Source organism: Rhinolophus sinicus, chromosome 16, assembly GCF_057876585.1.
Source record: "Rhinolophus sinicus isolate RSI-liver-muscle chromosome 16, RSI-T2T, whole genome shotgun sequence".
Lineage (NCBI taxonomy): Eukaryota > Metazoa > Chordata > Mammalia > Chiroptera > Rhinolophidae > Rhinolophus > Rhinolophus sinicus.
Window position 1 is genome coordinate 1,011,552 of NC_142516.1, and position 20,689 is coordinate 1,032,240.

Sequence of the window (20,689 nt, forward strand, 5' to 3'; positions counted from 1 at the left end):
AGTGATTCCTCACAGGGTGGGTGGGCCCTTGTGCTTCTCCCTGCTGGTGGCTGGTGGGCACTGGGGCTGTCCTCACCTCTTGGACGCTGAGGTCAGCGCTGCTGTGATCATGGTTGTATGCGGACGTGTTCCAGTCCGTGTGCGATCTTGTTGGGTGGGATGAGCGTCATGCAGGGTGTCATGCAGGGTCTCTGGTCCCGCTCCCTGCACCAGAACACAGGACATGGTGAGGCCAAAAAGGAACACCGACGACAGAGCCATGGATAGGGGAGTCATGCCACTATATTCTCGCTGGCGGCTGGGTTAGGGACACAGGAAGCAGGAGCCACACGATCCGCAACCTGCCGTCTGCTTCTCTGTCAACCGACCCCACTAGCTAACTGCAATTACGTTTGCTAGCTTAGCCATGGCAGTTATATCAGTGTCTAATGACTAACCGGTAACAGCTGATGGCCAACTAGTCACAGCTGATGGCCACCTACTACCTGAGCCAGCACCTTTCCACATTTGGCATAGAGCCTGGAATCTGCTCTCTGGGACTCTGTCCCCACAATGAGTTTTGCAGGCTCTCAGTACCTCCCACGGTCTCTCTGTCCCCTGACGTTCCTGCTCATCGTGCTTCAGTCTCACAGGCCTGGCGCTGGAACGCTGGGAGGCCGGCTCTGCCACAGACTTCTGGGTGAGGCCCCAGGGCCCATTTTTTCTTTATACACGTCTGGGCCGTCAGAGGTGTTGACAACGAGTACCAGAAATCGACTCTGGCTAATTTAAGCAGAAATAAGATTCCACAAGGTGATCCTGTACTCACAGAACTCGCAAGAATCTGAACAATGAGCCTGGAACGTGTGTGGATGCCCAGGGCAGTGGTCAGCCAGGGACCCCCCAGCCCCACACTAGGAAGAGTCCGGTCAGCAGGCTTCATTGGGGTGGGGTACGAACGGCTTGGCTCCCTGCAGACACATATCACACACACACACACACACACACACACACACACACACACACACACACTTGACAGTTATCATTCACGATGGCCCCTCAGCAGCCTCTCCACCCACATTCACATTTGGGGATCGCCTTACCCACAAACGTGGCAGGTCAGTCCCTGCCTCAGTGGCTCTGGGTGGACCCCAGGTGAGCGTTGTCCTGGCAACTTTCTCCAGATGATTTCAATGAACCCTCCAGGTAAGTCCTCCCTAAATAATGGGAAACACCTGGTGGCCGGTTGGCTCAGTTGGTTAGAGCAAGGTGCTCATAACACCACACTTCCGGTTCAATTCCCACATGGGCCAGTGAGCGGCGCCCTCCACAACTAGATTGAAAACAACAACTTCACATGGAGCTGATGGGTCCGGGAGAAACACACTGTTCCCCAATATTCCCCAATAAAAATTAAAAAATATAAAAGAATGGGCAACACCGAGATGGAGTCACTTCCGTTTATAGAGAAGAGTAATAGGGTCGTATCTGCACCTGAACCTTTTCTCTGGCAGCTGAATGAGTGAGGGGTAGGGGAAGGCAGGCAAATCAACTGGGTGTTTCAATCATTTTGCTGATAAGCAAATGTTTGTGTGGCCTAGAATTAGGGAAATGTTAGTGGGAACACTAGTGAAGATGAGTTTAAGAGATCATTTTGGGGCGAAGGCATCCAGGCCTAGTGAACACACCATGGTGACCCCAGGTGTTCTGAACGGGGGTACTGCCTTGGTGCCAGCCACCAAAACAGGTGGACCTGTGGGACACAGAGGAGGGGCGAGTTGGGGGGACAAACAAGTTCAGGTTGTCATGTCCAGGAGCCCGACCCAGGAAGTGTCCCTGACCTTGGCATCCAGCCTGGTCCCGTGCCCCAACCCTTCCTTCTGGGCCATTCTAGGAAATGTCCAGGCCCCGGGGACACAGGGGACCTTCCTGTTTGGACTCAGGTAGAGAAGGGATCCTATTGTCATGGTTGAGGAAGCCACCAAAGGCTGAGGATGAGCCACGGGGATTCGGGGAAGCACGTGGCGGGGGCCCCGGCCGGCCCTCCTCCTACATAAGGCCCCAGGCCCACTGCCGCGGCCTCACACCTCGGCCTCCCTCACTGGAGCTCAGACGTGTTACCGCAGCTGCAGCCATGAAGTGCCTCGTGCTTGCCCTGAGCGTGGCCCTCGTATGTGGCACCCAGGCCATCTTTGTCCCCCGGACCATCCCGGAGGACCTGGACGTCCAGAAGGTATGGGGACAGAGGCTGCTTTGCCAGGGGACGGCTGCGGTGGGTGGTGAGCTGCAGGTGGACAGGAAGCTGGGGCCTCAGAGCACAGAGGGGGCTGTGATGTCAGGGGTCTGCGAGAGGTCGCTGGGGCAGCCATACCAAAGCACGGCAGATGGGTGGCTTAAACAACACACATTTATCGTCCCACGTCCTGGAGGCTGGAAGTCCGAGGTCCGGGTGTGGGCAGGGCTCGTTCCTCCCGCAGCCCCTCTCCCGGGTTTGCAGACCGCCATGTCCATCTCCCTGTGTCCCCCATGGTCTTTCTCTGCACCCGTCTGTGTCCTCAATACCTCTTATAAGATCACCGTCCTACTGGGTTAAAGTCCAAGCTAGAGACCTCATTCTACCTTAATCACCTCTTTAAAGAACCATCTCCAAATAGTCATGTTCTGAGCTGCTGGTCGTCAGGATTTCAACATATGAATTTGAGGGGACACAATTCAGCCCCTAACAAGGCCCCGTGCTCCCCGACCTTTTCTTATCTCCAACCACATGACTCCCAAGGTGCAAACACTCCCCACTCACTTGTACAGATGGGCTCCTCAAGGTCCTTCTTTGGGCTCTGACGGGGGTGGCTAGAGCACTGCTCCACTCAGCAGAGGAGGGGGCCCAGGCTGGCCCCGGCAGGGGGCAGGGGCGCCCTGAGAACCCTCCCGCCCCAGCTTGTGCGTCGCCCCCAGGTGGCGGGGACGTGGTACTCCATGGCCATGGCGGCCAGCAGCATCGCCTTGCTTAACACCGAGCGCGCCCCTCTGAGAGTGTTCGTGAAGGAGCTGCGGCCAACCCCCGAGAACAACCTGGAGATCGTCCTGAACAGATGGTGGGTGTCCCGGGCTGAGGGCCAGGGGGCCAGGTCCAGGCTGGGTGGGTGGGAGGGCTCCTGATGGGACCTGCTCTCCTGTGGGCAGCATGGTGCCCCAGGGGTGGCAGCGGGGCTGGCAGGTTCCGGGTCCCCTCGGAGCCCCACCCAGGGCTCTGGCTCCTCAGACCGACCACCCTGAGCAGCCCCGGGGTCGGTGTGGGGAGAGGCCCGTGTGGCGGTCACTGGTGAACTGCAGCCGGGGGTCAGGGCTTGGGCAGTTCCTGCCATGGCCCTGTGTGCCCCTGGAGGCGGTGTGGGGGGCGGAGATGAGGACTCAACCCCAGGATGCCTGCCGAACGCAGGTCAGTGCCCCTGACCACGGCCGAGGGCACGCCCCGCCCGTTTTCTCTGGCTCCGTCTGACCTCTCGTGGCCCTGTCCAACCTGCTCGCCTGTGGCTATGAGAGGTTGCAGTAGTGCCATCTGGGCCAGTGACCAGCCCCGGGGGCCCAGACACCCTGTCTCCTGGGGACCCTCCTGGAGCCGGTGGCTCTGCTCGCCCCTTGGTTTGTCTTTGTCACAGCAGAATCTTCACAGGTGGCTCATAGAGACCAATGTCTTCCAGGGAGGATGGCAGCTGTGCCGAGAGGAAGATCTTGGCAGAGAAAACCGAAGTCCCTGCCGAGTTCAAGATCAGCTGTACGTGCTGGCTCTGTGCCGATGTCCCCCGGGCTCTGGGGGGTGGTGAAGGTGCTGGCGCTGTCCCAACACCAGCTTTCACTGCCCTCCTGCCCCCATCTTCGGGGACCATGGACGGGTCCCTGCTGGGCTGGCCTCACTCCCCGAGGTGCCGAGGCCACGTGTGTGCCCTGTCTCTAGACAGGGCGGGTCGTGGTCCCTCACCTGAGCTCAGGGGGCACCAGTGCATGCCCATGCTCCGTCCTGTCCTCCCAGGCCCCCTATGTGGAGCTGAGAGCCACTGCCTGTTCCCCCAATGCCCAGGGCACCCAGCCAGCAACGTAGGTTGCTCCATCTCCCAGACTTGGGGTTCATCCGCTCCACTGCTCATTCCTCACTGAATTCAAGATGAGAAAGGCCACGGATGGGGGAGTTTCCGCCAGGGACGTCCCCCCACCGGCAACCTGGGCCAAGTCCTGCTTTCCCTCCCTCGGCCAGCTGTCCAGATCGATTGTGATCTGAGTCTACATAATGACCACTGACTGATGCTGGGCAGCTGCCCAGGGGCTCCAGGGGCTCCAGCGGCATCTGCCCGCAGTGGGGTCCAGACACTGGCCTGACCTCAGAAGCTGCTCGGGAGTCTACTGTGCAGCCGGTGGTGCCGGGGCCGCAGTTGGGTCAGCCCCATCTCACTCCCCGTTCCCTCGGACGTGACTGTGCCTCAGAACGGTCCTCTCCTCCCTCACTGGGCGGTGCCCAGTCTCACCTGAGATCTGCATGGAAACCCCATTTCTTAGCCACTCTGGGTCCCGGGACTCAGGGATGGGGGTGGGACATCTTGGATTCAGTCCCAGAGGTGATGGATGCTCAGACGGGGATCACAGTTAACAGCGAGAGCCCACAGGAGGGGACAGCCATGCAGGAGCTGGTCCCCACCCAGTCCTCACCAGGTGGCCGAGCAGCCGGAGCTGACCAGCACTCCTCTCCTGCTGGACAGAAGAGCCCAGACTTACCTGCCCCATTGGTCTTCCTTCCAGACCTGGGCCAGAACAAGCTGCACGTGCTGGACACCGACTACAAGACCTACATGTTCCTGTGCATGGAGAACGCCGCTGCCCCGGGGCAGGGCCTGGCCTGCCAGTACCTGGGTATGTGCCCTGACCTGGCGGGGTCCTCACTGTGGTGAGTGGGCGGGCAGGTGGCACAGGGGCCACGCGTCCCGAGGTGCGGGGCCCAGGGTCCCGTGGGTTGGGGCTGGTCGGGTGCTGGCACTGTGGGTGGCTGACGAGGGACAGACACGCAGGCTGAAGGGGCAGGTAGGTGGAGAACACCCGTGACAGGTTTGACAATCTCGACGTAGCTGATGAGTTACTACAGACCCTACAGTCTTTGCTTACGGAGAGTTTCAATCATTTCACCAAAGGAGTCAGCTACAGAAATGTCTTTAGAATGTCCTGAGAACAGACATAAGGTGACATCTTCACGGTCACAGAAGTGGTGCCATTGGGCATTCCCAGGGCTCCCGAGTTGACCACAGGCATTGGGTTTTGAAGATGCCCCCTGGTCCATAAAGCAGCCAGCTGGGCCGTGTGTCCTTCTCCTCCTGTGACCATGCGGACCCCTCAGTGCTGCCCTGGGAGGAGGAGGGGCAGTGGGCGGAGGGGCGGGGATGCAGGGACCTGGGAAGCAGGTGGTCTGAGCCCTGGAGACCACTTCTGGGAAGCTGGGCCAGGCCCAGCTCTGCAGATCTCAGGACGTCCACGAGTCCTTCCTGCATTGACTCCAAGGGTAGGTCCCTGGGCTCCTTAGCTGTCATCAAAGCCCCTGCAGTCCAAGCACTGACCCACTGTCCCTTCCAGCCAGAACCCCGACAGTCGATGAGGGGGTCATGGAGCAGTTCAACACAGCCCTGAAGCTTCTGCCCGTGCACATCTGGCTCCGTTTCACCCCGACCCAGGCGGAAGGTGATCCCCGGGGCCCCACGGTGGCTCCCCATCAGAGCGCCCTGGACACTGAGAATGCCTTTGTCCCATGGGGGTCTCCCCTTTCCCCCAGATCTCCCAGGAAGCAGTGGGAGGTGGGGGTGCAGAGCCGCTGAGGTGGGGTCCCCTGGCAGAACTCCCTGGGCCTGGGGTCTGTCGTGGCCGACCTGTGACCTCCCTATGCCCCCCCTCCTCCTGCAGAGAGATGCCTCGTCTAGGTCAGCTCCAGCGGATTGCCTTCTGGGGTAACGTGCCGGTCCTGCCCCCACGTCCTGTGCCCGAGTGTGGGGTCAGTGGGGCCCCCGACTCCTTTCCATCGGGCTCTGTTCCCCTTTGGGACGCTGCTGGACGTCACTCCTCCTGGGACCCAGGCACCTCTGGTCCAGTCTGGGATGTGCTGCTCTGAGCTGATCCCCTTCAGCAATAAAGAAATTCCTGGTGATCCTGGCTGCTGAGTCTTTCCTGGCAGTGGGTGTGGGATGGAGTGGTGAGCGGGTCTGGGGATGAGGGTGGGCTTGGGGACAGGTAGTGTTGCAGCTCCCTACCCATCCCTGAGCCCCATTTAGGCCCCAGTGGGGAGCCTCGTCTTCCCCCATGTAAGTGGGGTTGGACACAATCTCCCTTCACACTTTATGTCATCTCTATCATAGGCTGTGGGAACCCTATTCGCTGGTAGGGCAATACACCTGGAAATTGTAACTTTTGATTTAATTTTCTTAAAAGAGAAATGTCAGGAAGCTTCTTGGCACCTCCTGCCTTCTGCCTTCCTGGAGGTGGGGGTGTCAGAATTCCAGGGGTGGGGTGCAGCCTGCTCTCTGAATGCAGTGGTCCACAGAGATCAGCATGGAAGGGCAGGGAGGACCATCCTGCCTTGCAGGGCTCCCCACCTAACTGCAGAGGTGACCCCTCCCCCAGAAAGGGGAGTGACTAGAATCGGGCAGGCATTTCGCTTTCCTCTGTCCTCACCAAGCCCAGGGCGCAGCAGCTCGGTCCACGTGTCCAGGTCAGAGGCGGAGCTGGACAGGGACCCAGGTCATTCTTGCTCCACACCCCAGCTCTCACCTGACACCAAAGTCCCTCCGAAGGGAGCATACCCAGATCCCAGCTGCAGGGACAAAAATGATGGACAGGAAAGCAGAACAGGATGTAGCCACAGATGGGTGGGAAGGAAGAGAGTGTGGGGGGCAGCGAGTGTGGGGTGGGTTCCACGCTCATTAGCCGTCATCCTGGCCTCGTGCTGGTGAGGCGGGCAGAGCTGCACTCAGGAGCACAGGCTGCCTGGCGCCTTGCTGTCACCTACTTGCCAGGTGTCCTGGGCAAGCTCCTCACCTCTCAGGATGTTTCTTGTGTGAAAACGGGGATTGCAGACCTCGGTTGTTGCTGGTGAGGCTGGGAAGAGAAAGAGTGGCTTAGCCCTGCTTGGCGACTGCACACAGGAAGTGCTGCCAGCCCGCCCACCACCTGCCCCGCCTGTCCTCATCCTTGCCATTGAGCAGTGGAGCCTCAAGTCTCCCCAGACTCAGGAGCGGCCCGGGGAGGGTGTGTGACAGCACACTCCCTCCTGGGCACCACCTGCCACCACTGTTGTCAGTTGAAAACAAGCGACACCAACTCTGACTGAGTTTATTAGTCAGAAAGTTTCCTAATAAGACCATGGGCCATTGGACTTCCAGTCCGAACAGGAGAGTGGGGACTCGTCTGTCCTTGCTCAGCGCAGTTAGAAACCCTGAGGCTAACACAGGCTGCAGCACAAAGGGAGCCCTGGAGGTGGCAGAGGCAGGCACAGTGGTGTGCCACCCGGGTCGGAGGGACAGCGCGGCAGCAGGGCCTGTCATGTACCCCCACTCAGGAGATTCAGATGACCCAAGCCCGCTGTTTCCTGACACCAGCGTAGCAACAGGGCAGCCCAGGGGGGCTCATTCCCCACCTGGCAAATGGGGTCCCTCTGAGACAAGGGCCACCCATGGGGGCCCCTCTCATAGTAAGCCACCAGGGCACATGCCCCCCTTCTCTCAGGAAACCAGTCGGAGGTTCCCCTCCCCACTAAGACACGCGGCTGTCCCTGAGGCAGCAGCAACAGGGCCAGTGGGAGCCCCAGCAGACGCCCTAGGCAAACCAGACTGGCACCATGAAGGCCATGAACACTGGACTGTCACTGGAACCATAGTCCCCAGTAGTAAGCCAGGACCTGCATGCTGAACCTAAACAGGGAGCCTTCCTGCTACAACAAAAAAGTCAAACAGAACCCAGAGTCTCCTAACATAACAGTCACGATGTCAAGGACATAATCGAAAATCACCCGTCACACCTAGAACTGGGAAAAGCATGACTTGAATGAGAAAAGACATCAACTGACCCCAAGATGAGCCAAATGTTGGAATTAGTTGACAAAGATTTTAAAGCAACTGTCATAAAAATGATTCCACAAGCAATTACAAATTCTCTCGAAACAAATGAAAAGTAGAATACTTCAGCAAGGAAATAAAAGTTGCATAAAAGAGACGAATGGAAGTTATAGAACTGAAAAATACAGTGACAGAAATTAAAGGTCCACTGGTTGGGCTCAATGGTAGAGAGCAGACAACAAATTCAAAGATACAGGTAGGTTGAAAGTAAAAGGACAGAAAATATACGCCAGGTAAACATTCATAAGAAGGAGGCAGGAGTGGTTATTTTAATACCCCATAAAGTAGACTCCAGAGCAAAGACAATTACTACAGAAAGGGACTTGAAACGATGACAGACAGATTGCAACCCTAGGAACACGTCACAGCCCAGTGGACACACCACATCAGAGCACCAACCACGTGAGGAGAGCGGACCTGAGGGACAGGTGGGCAATTAGAGTTGGGACTTCAGGATCCCCTCTGAGTGGCTGACAGACGACAGACAACAGCGGACGTAAAACCAGCAGGCGTGTTGATCGGAGCAGCAGTCAACCAGCAGGGTTTCACGGGCTGACACAGAACACTGAACCCAGCACCAGAACACACATTCTTTTAGTGCCCACGGAACAGTCACCAGCGGGACCCAAAGCCCAGATCCCGCAGGCTACGCGCTCTGTCCTGCCAGAACCGCCCACACCCTCACCCCCCACTTCAGACGCCAATCGGAAGATGTCACCTCTGCTTCTGAGCACTGGCTACAGGTTGGAGGTTCCTGTGACCCCCTCCTTGGTTTGATTAATTTGCTAGACTGGCTCACAGACCTCAGATTTTTTTTTTTTTTTTTTTTTTTAAGGAGGGCGCAGCTCACAGTGGCCCATATGGAAATTGAGCCGGTAACCTTGGTGTTATCGGCACCACACTCTAATCCTCTGAGCTAACCGGCCACCCCTCAGAGAAACATTTTATTTACCAGAATACCAGCTTATTATAAAGGATAAAACCCTGGAACAGCTGGATGCACAGGGCAAGGCATGTGGGAAGGGGCGAGGAGCCTCCATGCCTCTCCAGGTGCCAATCTCCCCACATCTCCACGGGTTCACCCACCAGGACCTCCCTGAGCCCCATCCTTTGAGGTTTTCATGGAGACTTCCTTCATAGCCACGATGGATTAAATCACTGGCCATTGGTGATTGAATCAACCTTCAGGCCCTCTCCCCTCCTCAGAGGTGGGGGTGGGACTGAAAGGTCCATAGGTTGGTTCCCTTGGCTTTCCGTGTCACCTCATCAACATAAGCCCAGGTGTGGTTCAGAGAGGCTTGTTAAGAATATAAGTCACCTTTATTGTTCTTATTGCTTAGAAAATTCCAAGGGTTTTAGGAGCACTGTGCCAGAAATGGGGAAGAAGCCCACATTTCCTATATAAATCCCATCATACGTTCCATCTCAAAGCTTCCTTCTTTCCTGTGTTTGCCCCTTAACTTTCTGGCTGGAATCTTTTCTCACCCAACTAAGACTCACATCTCACCGCAGTGGGTTTCCCTGATCTCCTCCATCGCTCGCTACTCTCAGGGTCAAACCTTAAAAGCAAGACCAGAAACAAGAAAAGGAACTGTTTCCAACTGATCTAACAGTGTCCCAAGACAAGATAAAAAAATATTTGTTATCCAGAACCCAAGAGGCGAATTCACAATGTGTGGCATCCATTGGGATGGCCCGGCCTGGGGAGAATGGAGACAAAGCCGCTCCTGAGGACACCCGACCAGCCCAGGACTAACACAGAGGCTAGACTGGCCAGGCAGCAACATGAAAACCTTTATTACGGCTCTATTTTGTACAAGTGGAGGCATAGAAAAGGTGCAAAAGACCCACATCCAGATTTTAGAGATGGATATGACGATGTCTGAGATGGAAAAACAAAAACCCCCTGGATGGGAATGACAGCGGGTTACAATGCAGGAGGAAGTATCGGTGAACTTAAAAATACAGAAATAAAGCTATTCAAGTGAAACACAGATGGGGAACATGACAGAGAGAAAACAGAGCGACAGGGAGCTGGGCAACAACTTCAAGTGAACAAATAAATGTATGTATCATTTGGAACCGGGAGGCAGGGGAGGACAGAAAACCCATTTGGAGAAATAAAGACCCCAAATGTTCAAAATCTGATGAAAACCATAAACACACAGACTGAAGATGCCCAGCTAACACCCACCCCAGAAGCAGGAGGAAAACCAGAGTATGGCACTGTCCAACTGCTTCAAACCAGTGACAGAGGAAGTGACAGATCACGTGTGATAAGGCTGACAGCATTTCTAAGAATGGCTTTGCTGGGAGCTTTGGTTTATCCTTCCTTAGGAAAGCCCTTCCATTTCTGTGTTGCCAAGAGGTGAATTTTATTCTGTTTTGAACTAGGAGCTGCTGTTAAACTGGAACCAATGTGTTCTTTGGATCGACTGCAGTCACCAAGTAATTCTTCTCTGTAACCTGCTGAGGGTGTGAATCGCATCAGTGTCATCCGTAATGTCTCTGCAGTCCAACTTGACTTTCTGCTGTTTTGCTTAGGAAGTTTCGCATTTATTTCTGGGGTCAGCTTCCACTACCGGTCCGTCTGGCTGCTGTAACAAGGTTACAGTGGCCTCATGGGACGGGGTAGGGAACATGCCCATTTCCTGTTCCCTGGACGTGTTTTCATACTATTGGAATCAGAGTAGATTCAAACATATCAACGTTTACTCTCCGTATAGCAGAACTCAGCTGTAAAGCTGTCTGAGCTGGAGCTTTCTGTGTGGGAATATTTTCAACCACTGATGCAATAGCCTTAATGATAAAGGTGCCCACACTCCTGATTCTCGTTTTTCCTAGGGATTTGTTTATCTGATCTACACTTGCAAATCGAGAAGCAGAAAGTTGTCAGGGGTCTCCTACCCCTTTCGTGTCTGCCGTCTCCATAGTCATGTCCTTTCCTTCCATTGCTTTTCGTGGCCTTTCCCCTCGTCCTTGATCACACTTGCTATGACTCGCACAGGACCTTGAGGGGGTCCACATTGTTGAGCATCCCCCTCACTGATCCGGGGGCACCCCAGCCCCTCTCCTGTCCCGCAGCCGGTCCCACTGTACCCTCCTTGGGCCTCGAGAGGCGTTTCTCCCATCCCACCAACAGCCCTGTTGGTGTCGGTGCCGTGGGTCCCGGGTGTGAATGTGTCCTCAGGGCCCCCGTGCTGGGACACCCTCCCGCCACCAAAGGCCGCATAAGAGGCGCTTCTGGAGCCCGCAGACTGGCTCTGGGACCTTACCTCCTGGCTTGTTGTTTCCACACTGTTGACAAGGAAATCCTGTGTGGACCACAGTATGGTGCCCGTGCCTCCTGGTTCCCGTCTTCACCTTTACTGTCTGTGGTGCCAACTCAGCGTCTCGCTCTTGAGGCCATGGGACGCACACCGGCTCGTGTGTGCTCATTCTGTCACCAACCTTCGAAAAGACAGCACTGAGTTGGGTAGTGAAGCAGCTTTGCTGTCTCCTGTAACGGGCCCACAGCCAAACCCAAAGCGACGTGTTTGTCCCTGGTTCTCATTCATGACCACACTTGTCCCAGCGTCCCCAGGCCCAATGGCACCGGACACAGCGGGAATGGGACCCCCGTCATTGTCTATGAAGCACACAGTGGTGTGGACCCGTATAGCAGGTCAGGAGGACCCTATAAGGAAGAAGGACGTGCAGAGGGGACAGGGAGGCGGGGAGGGGACGTTCCATGTGGAGTAGCTGAGGCTTGGATAGAGTGAGGCGCAAAGCATGAAGACACCTGTTGGGAGAATGCACTCGACGGAGGTGACAGGCTAGACTTGCCGGCACTTTTGCAGAAGACCCAGGGGCTCAGGTGGCCTCAGAGGAAATGAGAGTGCAGCCCCACAGGTACTGGAGAGCCCACCTCCCAGGGCTGCTCCCACAGAAGTGAGGGGGGAGCCTCTCAGAAAAGGGGGCGCGTTCAAGGGTGGTGTGCCTGACTATCTGGCTTTTTACAGAATTGTGGTACAACACACATAACATTGACCATCTCAGCCACGTTTTGGTGCCAGCTCAGTGGCCTTAGGCGCAGTCACCCTGTCGTGCGGCCACCCCCTCCATCATCTCCAGGACTTTCTCGTCTCCCCAAACTGACACTGTCCCTATTGAACACTCACTCCCACCCATCCCCCAGCCCTGGCCCCCCATCTACTTCCTGTCTCTGAATCTGACTCCTCTGGGGACCTCCTGTGAGGGGGTCCTGCAGGGTTTGTCCTTCTGGGACTGGCTCGTTTCACTGAGCACAAGCACAGTGTCCTCAGGGTCCATCCACGTGGTAGCGGGTGTCAGGACCGCCTTCCTTTCAGGGCTGTGACATTCCACTGTGTGGAGGGACCCCGTTTGGTGTATCCGGTCCTCTGTCAGTGGACACAGGTTGCTCCCACCCCACCCCACCCCGGGGCTGCTGTGGACGTGGGGTGCAAATCTCCCTCTGAGACCTCTTTCTAGTTCTTTCGGGTGTCATTCAGAAGTGGGATCACTGAGTCATGGGGGCATTGTGTTTAGTTTTTGAGGAGCCGCCATACTGTCCCGTGGTGGCAGTAACTTGGCTGTAAGTGGCGCTGTTGACCACACTCTGGGAGTGTTGGCATGCTGGATTTTATTTGCTGTGAGGAGGACGCTGCTGAGGCCCCCTGGTGGTGTGGGAAGGCGTTCAGAAAGGTGTGCCTTCCTGGCAGAGAGTGGCCCATGATGGGGGGTGCACGCTTGGGGGCGCCTGGTGCTGGGGCAACGGTCATGACCACAGAACTCAGACTAGCGCTCATAAATGCACTACTGCTTCCCGGTGTCGTGGACTCACGGCTGCGGGGAAGGGGCCTGGGGGAGGCAGGTTGGGAATAGAAGGGAGTTGAGAACCAGTTGAGTCAAAGCCCATTGACATGTCCCCATTCTAAGAAAGTAATTTCTCGCGTCTGTAACTATAGGCCTGACCTCCGACCCCGTTCTAAAGTGCCAGGGTTCAGGGGTTCAGGGGGAGGGGCTGAGTGGCCACTGGGGCCAAGTCTCCTTCCAGGTCCCCACTCACTGGGCAGCAACCTGGGGGAAGTTGTGTCCCCCAGGGCTCAGTGTCCCTCCCACGCTGGACGACACCACTGCTCGAGGTCAACAGTTGCTTTTTCCTTTGTTTTTAAGGTATTCTGTGGATCATCTTTCTTGGAAATTATGACTGCCTGTGGCCTGAGAAGCATGCTTTGCGGTCACCGTTGGCAGAAACACAGCAGGAAAGGTGCCCTGCGGTTGGGGGCAGCCAGTATTTCCCAGGCTTCCCAGGAAACAGGATATCTATTGTTCCTGGCTGACCTCCCTCTGCTCTGTGAGACCCCGCCAGGCAGCATCTGAGAGGACGGCCTGTCACCTCTGACACCTGGGTCACCGTGGATGCCTCTCTAAGCTGCCTGTGCTGGTGTCCTGGGGTCGCCATAGGAAAGGACCGCACATGGGGGGCTTCTAACAACTGGACTTTATTCTCCCCCAGTTCTGAGGCCAGAAGTCCACAGCCAAAGTGTTGTAAGGCCACATTCTCTCTGGAGGCTCTGGGCAGGGTCCCGCCTGCCCCCCCAGTGTGGGTACGCCTTGGCTCACGGCCACATCACTTCCATATTTGCCTCTGCCGTCCTTCTCCCTGTGTCCCCCTCTGTCCCTGTTTTCTCCTGTAAGGACACCAGACATTAGCCTAGTGTCCACCCTATTCCAGTATGGTCTTGTCTGATCTGATAGCCACCTTCTGAGGGTCTAGGTCGACATGAGTTTTTGGGTGACACCATTCAGCCCAGCATGCTGAGGTGCTCATCCTGAAACACGAAAGCCGGGAAGACCGAGCTGAGAAGGTGGTTGCAAGGATTACAGGAGACGGTACAGAGAGGGGCTCTGGCAGGTCCTTGTGCCCAGTACCTGCTGATAAATGGCAGGCGCTAGGAAGTTCATCTCACTCAGGTCATCTGAGTCTCCTCACGGTGAGTGTCATTTCCTTGCCAGGCCCACCCCACTTTGCTTCAGCTCAGGAATGACGGCCTACATGAGGCATCTGAGGATGCAAAGCCTCCCGGAGCTGTGGTGGTGCCCATGCTGGGACCGGCACCCACCCGGTGAGAAGCAGAGTCTGTGGGTCTTGGTCACCAGGAGAGGAGGACCACACCTGAGTTGGCTGACTGGGAAGGGCTGGGGCCACCTGAGACCCTCCTTTTTCATCCCCCTCAGTAGAAAAGGGCACTGGGGACGGCCTGGGGTCTTCTCTCCTGTGGGTGGGCTCATTCTGAGTATAGTACTAAATGGCCTCTATGGGAAAGAAGCCAGAGGCCAGATAATAAAGCAGAGCTAGCCTAGGAGACGCTTCAGCCTCCATTCAAGATGGTGACAATGACAGGTGGGTGGCAAGGCCCACCTGTAAAGGTCCCCTGGGAGATCGACCCCTCCAGGGTCCCCACCACCAGGAGACAGAGGCTGCTCCTCTCTAGGACACCTTAATGGCAGCTGTACCCGCCCCTTATCTCGAGGCCCACTTCTCCCCCACGATGAACAGGTAGCCATGTGGGACGTCAGCCGATGGCCTTTGCATGGGACACAGGGCACGCACCCACGGTGGGACTGTTTGCTAACATGGAATCAACGAGACAGCTTCCTGTGTGACTTGCTCTGTCCCCTCCAAACTAGTCAGGGTCACGTTGGAGCCAGCACACCGCAGCTCCAGGCTGTTCACAGCGGCGTGCCTCCACGTTGCGTGGAAGGAGGGCTGCAGTGGGCTTACAATTTAAGCCCACTATTGGTAGATTGGAGATTCTGACACTGCGGACACTTCTATCGCACTTACCCGTGCGGGACAGGCTGTGCTGCCTCGCCGTGCACCCCGCCAGGAGGTCCGGGCTCGTTTCCATCAGGACCACATCGGGGTGACATGGGTGATGACTGTCACTGTTGATATCATTTTTACTATTAGCAGCAAATGCAGGTGAGGCGTCCATCGGAACCCCTCCTACAGGGGGGTGTGGTGACCTTACAGGAGGCCCGTCCACCCAAGGCCATGCTGTAGCTTGTGCAGGAGCTGGTGCCTGAGGCAGGAGAGTAAAGCAGAAACAGGACCAGGTAGGGACCATAGCCTGTCAAGGAGGCCTCCTGCAGCTGGGAGGGGGGAGAGATAGGTAAAGCTGGTGGGACAGGGGTGACATGTTGGGGGGGATAATGTGGTCCCTTGTATGGGAAGGATGGCCAAACACTGACGAGACAACCAGGGGCCGTGGTGCTAGCATGAGGCACGCCAGCCCTGGGGCCCACCCCCCGGGCACAGCTGTCCTCAGTGCTACCTCTGACCTGTCATGTCCGGGAGCCAGACCCAGGAAGTGTCCCTGACATTGGCAGCCAGCCTGGCCCCGTGCCCCAACCCTTCCTTCTGGACCCTTCCGGGAAATGTCCAGGCCCTGGGGACACAGGGGTCCTTCCTGTTTGGACTCAGGTAGAGAAGGCGCCCTATTGTCCTGGTTGAGGAAGCCACCAAAGGCTGAGGATGAGCCACGGGGATTCGGGGAAGCACGTGGCGGGGGCCCCGGCCGGCCCTCCTCCTACATAAGGCCCCAGGCCCGCTGCTGCGGCCTCGCACCTCGGCCTCCCTCACTGGAGCTCAGAAGTGTTCCCGCAGCTGCAGCCATGAAGTGCCTCGTGCTTGCCCTGAGCGTGGCCCTCGTGTGTGGCACCCAGGCCATCTTTGTCCCCCGGACCATCCCGGAGGACCTGGACGTCCAGAAGGTATGGGGACAGAGGCTGCTTTGCCGGGGGACGGCTGCGGTGGGTGGTGAGCTGCAGGTGGACGGGAAGCTGGGGCCTCAGAGCACAGAGGGGGCTGTGATGTCAGGGGTCTGCGAGAGGTTGCTGGGGCGGCCATACCAAAGCACCGCAGATGGGCGGCTTAAACAACACACATTTATCGTCCCACGTCCTGGAGGCTGGAAGTCCGAGGTCCGGGTGTGGGCAGGGCTCGTTCCTCCCGCAGCCCCTCTCCTGGGTTTGCAGACCGCCATGTCCATCTCCCTGTGTCCCCCATGGTCTTTCTCTGCACCCGTCTGTGTCCTCAATGCCTCTTATAAGATCACCATCAACTGGGTTAAAGTCCAAGCTAGAGACCTCATTCTACCTTAATCACCTCTTTAAAGAACCATCTCCAAATAGTCATGTTCTGAGCTGCTGGTCGTCAGGATTTCAACATATGAATTTGAGGGGACACAATTCAGCCCCTGACAAGGCCCCATGTACCCCGACCTTTTCTTATCTCCAACCACATGTCTCCCAAGGTGCAAACACTCCCCACTCACTTGTGCAGATGGGCTCCTCAAGGTCCTTCTTTGGGCTCTGACGGGGTGGCTAGAGCACTGCTCCGCTCAGCAGAGGAGGGGTCCCAGGGCTGGCCCCGGCAGGAGGCAGGGGCGCCCTGAGAACCCTCCCGCCCCAGCTTGTGCGTCGCCCCCAGGTGGCGGGGACGTGGTACTCCATGGCCATGGCGGCCAGCAGCATCGCCTTGCTTAACACCGAGCGCGCCCCTCTGAGAGTGTTCGTGAAGGAGCTGCGGCCAACCCCTGAGAACAACCTGGAGATCGTCCTGAACAGATGGTGGGTGTCCCGGGCTGAGGCCCAGGGAGACAGGTCCAGGCTGGGTGGGCGGGAGGGCTCCTGATGGGACCTGCTCTCCTGTGGGCAGCATGGTGCCCCAGGGGTGGCAGCGGGGCTGGCAGGTTCCGGGTCCCCTCGGAGCCCCACCCAGGGCTCTGGCTCCACAGACCGACAACCCTGAGCAGCCCCGGGGTCGGTGTGGGGAGAGGCCCGTGTGGCGGTCACTGGTGAACTGCAGCCTGGGGTCAGGGCTTGGGAAGTTCCTGCCATGGCCCTGTGTGCCCCTGGAGGCGGTGTGGGGGGCGGAGATGAGGACTCAACCCCAGGATGCCTGCCGAACGCAGGTCAGTGCCCCTGACCACGGCCGAGGGCACGCCCCGCCCATTTTCTCTGGCTCCGTCTGACCTCTCGTGGCCCTGTCCACCCTGCTCGCCTGTGGCTATGAGAGGTTGCAGTAGTGCAATCTGGGCCAGTGACCAGCCCCGGGGGCCCAGACACCCTGTCTCCTGGGGACCCTCCTGGAGCCGGTGGCTCTGCTCGCCCCTTGGTTTGTCTTTGTCATAGCAGAATCTTCACAGGTGGCTCATAGAGACCAATGTCTTCCAGGGAGGATGGCAGCTGTGCCGAGAGGAAGATCTTGGCAGAGAAAACCGAGGTCCCTGCCGAGTTCAAGATCAGCTGTACGTGTTGGCTCTGTGCCGATGTCCCCTGGGCTCTGGGGGGTGGTGAAGGTGCTGGCGCTGTCCCAACACCAGCTCACTGCCCTCCTGCCCCCACCTTCGGGGACCATGGACAAGTCCCTGCTGGGCTGGCCTCACTCCCCGAGGTGCCGAGGCCACGTGTGTGCCCTGTCTCTAGAGAGGGCGGGTCGTGGTCCCTCACCTGAGCTCAGGGGGCACCTGTGCATGCCCATGCTCCGTCCTGTCCTCCCAGGCGCCCTATGTGGAGCTGAGAGCCACTGCCCGTTCCCCCAATGCCCAGGGCACCCGGCCAGCAACGTAGGTTGCTCCATCTCCCAGACTTGGAGTTCATCCGCTCCACTGCTCATTCCTCACTGAATTCAAGACGAGAAAGGCCACGGATGGGGGAGTTTCCACCAGGGACGTCCCCCCACCGGCAACCTGGGCCAAGTCCTGCTTGCCCTCCCTCGGCCAGCTGTCCAGATCGATTGTGATCTGAGTCTACATAATGACCACTGACTGATGCTGGGCAGCTGCCCAGGGGTTCCAGGGGCTCCAGCGGCATCTGCCCGCAGTGGGGTCCAGACACTGGCCTGACCTCAGAAGCTGCTCGGGAGTCTACCGTGCAGCCGGTGGTGCCGGGGCCGCAGTTGGGTCAGCCCCATCTCACTCCCCGATCCCTCGGACGTGACCGTGCCTCAGAACGGTCCTCTCCTCCCTCACTGGGCGGTGCCCAGTCTCACCTGAGATCTGCATGGAAACCCCATTTCTTAACCGCTCTGGGTCCCGGGACTCGGGGATGGGGGTGGGACATCTTGGATTGAGTCCCAGAGGTGATGGACGCTCAGGCGGGGATCACAGTTAACAGCGAGAGCCCACAGGAGGGGACAGCCATACAGGAGCTGGTCCCCACCCAGTCCTCACCAGGTGGCCGAGCGGCCGGAGCTGACCAGCACTCCTCTCCTGCTGGACAGAAGAGCCCAGACTTACCAGCGCATTGGTCTTCCTTCCAGACCTGGGCGAGAACAAGCTGCACGTGCTGGACACCGACTACAAGACCTACATGTTCCTGTGCATGGAGAACGCCGCTGCCCCAGGGCAGGGCCTGGCCTGCCAGTACCTGGGTATGTGCCCTGACCCGGCGGGGTCCTCACTGTGGTGAGTGGGCGGGCAGGTGGCACAGGGGCCACGCGTCCCGAGGTGCGGGGCCCAGGGTCCCGTGGGTTGGGGCTGGTCGGGTGCTGGCACTCTGGGTGGCTGACGAGGGACAGACACGCAGGCTGAAGGGGCAGGTAGGTGGAGAATACCCGTGACAGGTTTGACAATCTCGACGTAGCTGATGAGTTACTACAGACCCTACAGTCTTTGCTTACGGAGAGTTTCAATCATTTCACCAAAGGAGTCAGCTACAGAAATGTCTTTAGAATGTCCTGAGAACAGACATAAGGTGACATCTTCACGGTCACAGAAGCGGTGCCATTGGGCATTCCCAGGGCTCCCGAGTTGACCACAGGCATTGGGTTTTGAAGATGCCCCCTGGTCCATAAAGCAGCCAGCTGGGCCGTGTGTCCTTCTCCTCCTGTGACCATGCGGACCCCTCAGTGCTGCCCTGGGAGGAGGAGGGGCAGTGGGCGGAGGGGCGGGGATGCAGGGACTTGGAGGGCAGGTGGTCTGAGCCCTGGAGACCACCTCTGGGAAGCTGGGCCAGGCCCAGCTCTGCAGACCTCAGGACCTCCATGAGTCCTTCCTGCATTGACTCCGAGGGTAGGTCCCTGGGCTCCTTAGCTGTCATCAAAGCCCCTGCAGTCCAAGCACTGACCCACTGTCCCTTCCAGCCAGAACCCCGACAGTCGATGAGGGGGTCATGGAGCAGTTCAACACAGCCCTGAAGCTTCTGCCCGTGCACATCTGGCTCCGTTTCACCCCGACCCAGGCGGAAGGTGACCCCCGGGGCCCCACGGTGGCTCCCCATCAGAGCGCCCTGGACACTGAGAATGCCTTTGTCCCATGGGGGTCTCCCCTTTCCCCCAGATCTCCCAGGAAGCAGTGGGAGGTGGGGGTGCAGAGCCGCTGAGGTGGGGTCCCCTGGCAGAACTCCCTGGGCCTGGGGTCTGTCGTGGCTGACCTGTGACCTCCCTATGCCCCCCCTCCTCCTGCAGAGAGATGCCTTGTCTAGGTGAGCTCCAGCGGATTGCCTCCTGGGGTAACGTGCCGGTCCTGCCCCCACGTCCTGTGCCCGCGTGTAGGGTCACTGGGGCCCCCGACTCCCTTCCCTCGGGCTCTGTTCCCCCTTGGGACGCTGCTGGACGTCACTCCTCCTGGAACCCAGGCACCTCTGGTCCAGTCTGGGATGTGCTGCTCTGAGCTGATCCCCTTCAGCAATAAAGAAATACCCAGTGATCCTGGCTGCTGAGTCTTTCCTGGCAGTGGGTGTGGGATGGAGTGATGAGCGGCTCTAGGGGATGAGGGGGCCGGGTCCCCTGCACTGGGTCCCCCAAGGCCAGGAGAGAGCAGTGATCCTCACATGTGAGTCACACAAGTCTAATAGCCCAGCTCAGAACACACAGCCCACACACAGCTACCCACTCTCTTGTCCACTCAACCTTGCCTCTCGCTGGGACCCACTGCTAAGACACTCAGTCACTGGACCCCTCCCAGGGCTGACGAAGGCCCCACGGTGCGTCACCTGAGATCCCAGAACACACCCTGGCTGCCCACAGGGACCAGCCTTGGTGAGGGCTCTATGAGGCCGCTCTGCAGCCTGACTGGTAGTGGGAGACGCTGCCAGGGGTTGGTCTGTCCCCTTCAACCTCTTTCCCATGTCATGGGTGTTAGTGGATCCCAGAGAGGCAAGGCCAGACAGCACTTCACCCTGGGATACAGGTGGTGCTACGATGGCCAGAAAGCCTGACCTGTGTGTGTGGCTGACAGTCCCCGGGGCTCCCAGGGCCAGAGAGGTGGTGGCCATTGGTAGGAGCACACAGTGAGCTGACTGGCTCCTCAGGGAGTGTGTGGTCTTCACTCCCCACCATAAGACAGTGGGAAGTGAGGATGGTAGCGAGTGGTCCTTCTTTCTGGCTCTGGAGGATGGCTGGATGCCCCAGGAGGAGCGCAGGTGGGAGTGGAGGCCTGTGGGATGAGCAGACACGCCTCGTGTCCTCCTCTCGCCTCCCATGGGTTCCCAGGACTGACATGCAATGTGGCTGAACTGCCCCGACAGCCTCCAGACGCTGACATAGGCAGCCCTTTAGACAT

At 58.1% G+C, this 20,689-nt stretch overlaps 2 protein-coding genes across 2 annotated transcripts; both read left to right on the forward strand.

Moving 5' to 3' along the window:
* The first annotated feature begins 2,113 nt into the window (after positions 1-2,113).
* On the forward strand, positions 2,114-7,259 carry LOC141571278 (beta-lactoglobulin-1-like). The gene is made up of 8 exons (XM_074331553.2): positions 2,114-2,212; positions 2,932-3,071; positions 3,678-3,751; positions 4,768-4,878; positions 5,590-5,694; positions 5,786-5,807; positions 5,914-6,001; positions 7,149-7,259. The coding sequence occupies exons 1-8, from the start codon at positions 2,114-2,116 to the stop codon at positions 7,257-7,259; spliced, it is 750 nt and encodes a 249-aa protein (XP_074187654.2).
* Positions 7,260-15,797: 8,538 nt separating this feature from the next.
* LOC141571380 (beta-lactoglobulin-1-like) lies at positions 15,798-19,508 on the forward strand. Its single transcript, XM_074331596.2, has 5 exons — positions 15,798-15,896; positions 16,615-16,754; positions 17,361-17,434; positions 18,448-18,558; positions 19,270-19,508. Exons 1-5 carry the CDS (start codon positions 15,798-15,800, stop codon positions 19,506-19,508), a joined length of 663 nt encoding a protein of 220 aa, XP_074187697.2.
* Positions 19,509-20,689: the final 1,181 nt, after the last annotated feature.